Source organism: Hibiscus syriacus, unplaced genomic scaffold, assembly GCF_006381635.1.
Source record: "Hibiscus syriacus cultivar Baekdansim isolate YM2019G1 unplaced genomic scaffold, ASM638163v2 tig00003507_pilon, whole genome shotgun sequence".
NCBI lineage: Eukaryota > Viridiplantae > Streptophyta > Magnoliopsida > Malvales > Malvaceae > Hibiscus > Hibiscus syriacus.
Genome location: NW_024061975.1, coordinates 312989 through 319828, shown reverse-complemented (window position 1 = coordinate 319828; position 6840 = coordinate 312989). Strand labels below are relative to the sequence as shown.

Genomic DNA, 6840 nt, shown 5'->3' with positions numbered 1-6840 from the left:
TTGATTTACCAGAGAGACGAAGGAAATTTTGAATGAGTTGCGCTCCAACGATCAAAATGAAATTAGGATCCACGTGATTCATCCAACGGTCACAAATCCTCATGTGAAAATCTTTAAACTTTGATTCTAGGCGTCACAGATTTTCATTTTCCTTTCCTTTTCCAGCAATATAAATACGAGGGGTAAACATTGTTTTCAATTCACCAAATTTCACTTTTCCCCCATCATCATACCTTCCTCTCTACGTGAAGAAAAACAGAGCATGCCCCATGTCTGTTTTGCAAACTTTTGTTCTTTTTCCATGATAGAATATAATTTCCCCCTTTTTTCTGGTTTTCTCCCATTCAGAGTTCTTCCTGTCAGACCCTGCATCAGCGAGAAAGCCCTATAATTTTTGCAAAAAATCTCTGATTTGATCAAGACCCACCTTCCAAAATGCAGATTCTGATCTGGGTTTTTAATGTTCTACTCATTTGTTCACCTTTGTCACTAGCTGAAACAATCTCCCAAGCTCCACCTGTTTGCTCAGAGGCTGATAGAGCTGCTCTGCTTGGTTTCAAGGCCAAAATAGTGAAGGACACAACAGAGTGTCTCTCTTCGTGGATTGGACGTGATTGCTGTGGAGGTGATTGGGAAGGTGTTCAATGTAATCCAGCAGGGAGGGTCACTGTATTGGCACTTCAAAGGCCTGCAAGGGACAGTAGCCTCTACATGAAGGGTACTTTGTCTTCTTCTCTGGGTAGTTTGCCTTTCTTAGAGGTGTTGGTCATAAGTGGGATGAAGCAGGTTTCAGGTCCGATCCCGTATAGCTTCTCCAAGCTAACCAGACTTACACAGTTGGTCCTTGAAGACAATTCCCTTCAAGGGAACATTCCTTTAAGTTTAGGTCAGTTATCCCATCTCCAAACACTCTCATTGGCTGGTAATCATTTAAAGGGGGCAGTTCCTCCAAGCATAGGGGATTTGAGAAACCTTGTGATGATAAATTTAGGGAGGAATTCCTTTTCAGGTCCTATCCCTACTAGTTTCAAAACTCTTCTTCATTTGCAGTCTTTTGATCTCAGCTTCAACTCATTGTCGGGTTCTATCCCTGAATTTATAGGACAGTTGCGAAACATTACTTTTATCGACCTCTCCAATAACCACTTCTCAGCTCAGCTACCCATTTCCATATTCAACTTGTTCAGTCTATCATATCTGTCATTGAGCCACAACCAGCTTACTGGAACCATCCCGGACCAGGTAGGGAATCTGAAGTCTCTCACTAGTCTTTCATTGAGTAGCAACAAGTTTATAGGTCACATTCCAGCCTCTATTTCAAGATTGCAGAATCTTTGGTCCCTTAATTTATCCAGAAATGGGTTCTCTGACCCTTTACCAGATGTCCCTAGCAGGGGCATCCCTTCACTTTTGTCAATAGACCTGTCCTTCAACAACCTCAGTTTGGGGACAGTTCCTATCTGGATCAGAGACAGACAGCTTTCAGATGTAAACCTAGCTGGTTGTAAACTGAGAGGAAGCCTACCAAAGTTTACAAGGCCGGATTCATTGAACTCCGTGGACTTGTCCAATAATTTCCTCACTGGGAGCATTTCAACATTTTTCACAAACATGACAAGTCTGCAGAGACTGAAGCTTTCAAATAACATGCTGAAGTTTGATCTTTCAGAGCTCAAAGTTCCCGATGGGATTTCCTCTATTGATCTTCATTTGAACCAGGTATGCGGCTCTCTCTCGAGCATTTTAAATAACCAGACAAGCAGCTTCTTGGAGGTTATAGATGTGTCGAATAATCGCATTACTGGTACGATACCAGAATTCACCGAAGGGTTGAGTTTGAAAGTGTTGAATATAGGAAGCAACAAGATTGCAGGCCAGATCCCAAGTTCAATCTCGAATCTTGTTGAACTTGAAAGGCTGGATACTTCAAGGAACCTGATAACCGGCACTATACCGATAAGTTTAGGGCAATTGGTGAAGCTTCATTGGCTCGATATTTCCATCAACAGGCTCACTGGAAAAATCCCAACTAGCTTGTTGGGAATTAAGGTTATGAGACATGCAAGCTTCAGGGCAAATAGACTATGCGGAGAGATCCCACAAGGCCGACCTTACAACGTCTTCCCTGCTTCTGCTTATGCTCACAATCTCTGCTTATGTGGGAAACCAATGCCACCTTGTAGGGGAAAGAAACAGGGGATAAGTCAGTGAAATGCTGACTTAAATCTGCCCGAAGTAGAAATATTCATGTTTTTACAGCACTAGCTACATTTTTTTACCTTTTCCCATCAGTAATTTCAAGCACAATTTTACTAATAACTACTATGGAAACAGACATTGTTTCAGTATGAAGTTTTAACTCTATCTAAGATAAATAAATTTTCTTTTTATTACTTGCCAGCTTTGCATAACCATTAGATTGAGACAATTAATGCTATGAAAGAACACTTTTGTCTTCAGAAATGTCGACACAAGAAAATTTGAGGACCACCTCTAAAGATGAAATCTTGTTATCATCACTACTGCTAATTCATGAAACTTTACTTTAAAGTAGAAAACTCGCTTCAGGGCTTCACATGTCAAAGAAGACAATATAACATGATTGCCAAAGAAAGGGAAAAATTCTTGTCAAAACCCCGACACCTACCAGAATCCATGACGTTAAAGGAGATGAAAAATGCGTATCAACCCCACAAAATGGGGGGGGGAGGGGGTCCATGGAAAAAAAAACCATGCCACTGAGGCACTAACAATCATTAATATTTCCTTTTCAACAGCATATGTATCCTTCTCTGAACCTCCCTGCTCCTAAACAAACAAGAAAAAGTTGATACTCAGCTGTCAGCATATTTAATAAACGATAGACCAAGGGACCACCAGATAAATCAAATGCCAGCTCTTAAGAAAATGCTGAATGAAGCCTTCTGAGTTATTTCATCATTGTCTTTGTCAGCATTGTTAGCCTCTTAAGAAAATGGTTTCTGATCAAACGCGTCATTTATAATTGATTAAGTTAACATTCTAGTTCCAATGAATAATAATTTAAAATAGAGTAATAATGACTGAATATCAAGGACTTACTACTTCTAACTGACCCAATTTAACAACCTTCCTTTGCAACCTAAGTTTCGTTGATGAAATGCTTAATATCTAAAAATTAAAAATAAGAACCATCTGAATCACATCAGTGAGAAATATGTACCCCTGTAACATAGTTTGCATCTGGCTTAACTTCCTTATAAGATTTTCTAAAATCAACCCTGGAAAGTAACAAAGAATTATCTGCCAATTTTAACTCATGGAATTAAGAGGAAAAAAGGCTAAAGAAAGGGCCCTTGCATGAATAAAAAGAAAGCAGTAGGAAGATGTTTAGGGGCATTAGGATCTTAGCGCTTCCTCAATTTCTTCAGGTGTATTCTGATTTGGAAGACTTCTTCCTATATAATTAACATAAACATATATAACTTAAAACTAAAGTGGAAAACCACAAAGGAGTCCAAAATAGAAAACTCTATGAAAGTTAAAAAAAAAAAAAGAACACCTTTCAGCAGGTTTCTTCTCCACTTCAGCAGGCGCCTCAATAACTTGAGCTTCTAAATTAAGGGGAAACCAAAAGAAATCCAAACTAATAATAAATCCCACCACCACCATTTCTAACAATCCAAGCTAACATCTATTAGATTAGGTGAACACAGAGACACCCAAATTCATTTTGATCTTACCATCAAGACAACAGTTATGCAGAATAAGAGCCACCACTACAGCTTTGTTAAAATCTTTCCTGCGATTTTTTTCTTCTTTTGGTAGGAAACATTTTGTATGATCAACTATAACACTTGGAGGTTTTCCAAATTTCATTGTCTTTGAATTACAGATGTGATAAAGGGATCTTTTATGGAGGCATAGTGAAGTGATGGATATACCTCATCAACCATCATCTCAAAATATTTGTACGCCTCTAACTTGTCTCTCTTGTTACATAAATCCATGAACCTTGATGCCATAAGTTGAGACTGAAGGATAAAATCTTTTATCTGCCGTACTCTACGACAACTCTGTTGTCCTATCGAATCTTATATACAGATAAGCAACTTGAGTAACGAATTATAAATGAGCATCAGAATGTTAACAATGATAAGCCAAGATGGCATTGTAACTCCATGTATTTGGAATGATTCCCCTCTCTATTGCCTCAGCCAAAAGTTGGCAAGCCCCATCAACTTTATCATTCTTGCAAACTTTTTGATGATGCAATTGTAATCGAACAAATTTTGCATTATTTGCATCTTTTCATTCCATCTAGCACCCCAAATGCTGAGTGAATATAGTTGGCCTCGCAATGTGCACGCATGAAAACAGGGTAACTACAAGCATCTGCCTTAATCTCATTCGATCCCATCTGTCCAAACATCTTGTAAGCTTCATCCATGCAAACATCTTTGCACAAGGCATCCAACAAGCTAGTTTAAGAAAGAACATCAATAGAGCAAACTGCGAGTCATAACCATCTCATCAAACACTTTACATGAATGACAAGCTTCACCAATATCTCCCCAACCCCTCACCAAAATGCTGCAACTTTTTGCCAAACTCATTCTCAACTCAATCAAAGAACCCTTGGGCTTGTTTTACAATATTCCTTTTACATGAAAAAAGCAAAAGCTGATCAACATCATGAATCCTAGGCCTAATTCCAGACTCCACCGATCTGTCATAACAATTTTTTTAAAGAAAAATAATTTCAAAAATAATTATGACTAGTATCACTACGCAAATTTACTCTACAATAAGCTTCGAAAACAAACCAGAAATTTTTGGGTTTACCAAAAACACTTTGCTATCTCAAGTTTTTAGTAAGAAATCCCATAAAATAGCAAACTGTTCACTGCATCCTAATATATCAACAAAAATACGATAGCTTGTATCACTGTGTTGAAAACCCGAAATATTTTCAGTCCAAAGAATGAATCTGTTGGCTGAAAACCCAAGAGTTAAAACGTTTCAAGACTTGCTCAATGAGCTCAATGGATCCTGGGACTGGGCCCTGAAAATTCTTAATTATCAAATATTTTAGATTTTTCTTTCTATATATTTTTCTATTGATAATATATTTTCGCCCTTAAATTTTTATAAGTTCATTGCCTTCTAAAATTTTATATGTTTGCCCCTAACCTAAAATCTTAGGTCAGTCCCTAATTAAGAGAGTGATCTAAGTCGTGGTGAGGGCTCCTATGATCGCTTAGCGCGCAACACATTTCATTTACGAGGTTTGATAATAGCTAGAAGAAACTACAGAACTGCACTTCATCGCATTTCAAAGTTTCAATAAAAGAGATCGTTAATTAAACAAACCAAAGGAATTTAATTGCAAGATGTTTGAATAAAAGAAAGTTACTAAAAGTTTAAAATAAAGGTTGAAGGTGGGAAAAATCAAGTATACCATTTAGCGAAAGCACTGCCATCTTCGGCGCGGACAAGAGAGGCGGCAGGGGCAGCGGTTGAAGCAACGGCGCCCGTTCTCTTCCTTGACAAGGAGAAGGGGTGAAAAAGAGATGGACAATGCAAATTCAATTTTTGGAAAACGCGCATTTTCCTGTTTTTATTTATTACCCCTAATTTTGGCGTTTTCGGGTAATATTTTGTCAAATTATGGTATTGACCCTTTTAATATGCTAAAATTTATGATTTAATCCAATAATTTAACTTGACATACATTAATGATCTCCCTAGTTGTACTATTTCATTAATTAGTCTGACTAGTTAGCTACTTTTCATATACAGTGACGTGATTAGGGTTTGGTTTTGAGATACGGGTTTAAGTTCAGGTTTGGTTGGGTTTCTAAGTTTGGGGATTCAAGTTGATTTGAGTTTTCAAACTCTAGTGGATTGGTCCGAACAAAATTAGTGCTCACATAAAATATAAGAAAATAAAAATCAAGCCATGTGTCTAACATTCACTAAGTAATAATTTTTTATTTTATGTATTTTAAGATTTTTTTAGTTAAAGTAATGCTTTATTCAGTAACTATTTTAAACAGTACTGCTAGCATTATCATCTTCCTACGAAAACGAAGGCACTATATCAGGAGTGATGAACTTGGCACAATCTGCACAACCCACTGAAGCTTTATCAACGCGGCCACGTGCTCCAGGATGGTCACCCGAGCTCGACTATAACCAGCCAAACGGATCTCCTTGATAGCCTACAAATTATCTAGCTCCACAAGAACTTGGCCACCACCCAACTCCTAGGCACACAACATCCCCAAGTACACCCTTCATATCTCAGTTTCTAGTAACGAGCATATACCTATATATTTGGTAAAACTCATCTTCTATTTTCTACCATAATTTTGAATAATTCCTCCACATGTAGAATGACTTGATTTCATATTCTGAGCTCCGTCCATATTTACTTTCGGCCAACCACAAAAGGGAGGCTGCCATAATTTTGCCCCAAAATTTGAATGTACCTGCAATTAATAGTATCTATTTAGAATAATTAGAAGTAAACTACATAAATGGTCATTGATGTAACATCCCGAATTCTGGGCTAATAGTTTTGGATTTACCCGAGATGCATGTGGACCCCGTGGATTTCATAATTGAAGTCGATGGGTCAAGTTGGACTTAATTAGGTTAGATTTGGGTCCAATTAGTCATGAAAGGGGATTTTTGAACTAAAGGCAAAATACGAGGAACCTAAAGCGTAATAGATCGTTAAAGGAAAGAAGATGATATCTTACTCTTTTATTTGTGTTTTGGGCATGGTGTCACGGACTTAATCTCTCAATAAGCCTCATGTCCTTAGCTCCTTTTCGCCCCTCGTAATAGCTAAGT

General features: G+C 37.8%; 1 protein-coding gene across 1 annotated transcript; it reads left to right on the top strand.

The window, feature by feature from the left end:
• The first annotated feature begins 219 nt into the window (after positions 1-219).
• On the top strand, positions 220-2552 carry LOC120178626 (LRR receptor-like serine/threonine-protein kinase FLS2). The gene has a single exon (XM_039184427.1). It carries the CDS (start codon positions 436-438, stop codon positions 2209-2211), a length of 1776 nt encoding a protein of 591 aa, XP_039040358.1. The 5' UTR covers positions 220-435; the 3' UTR covers positions 2212-2552.
• The last annotated feature ends 4288 nt before the right edge of the window (positions 2553-6840 follow it).

Coding starts and splice junctions, on each gene's coding strand:
- LOC120178626 (XM_039184427.1), top strand. CDS start 436: ATGCAGATTCTGATCTGGGTTTTTAATGTTCTACTCATTTGTTCACCT.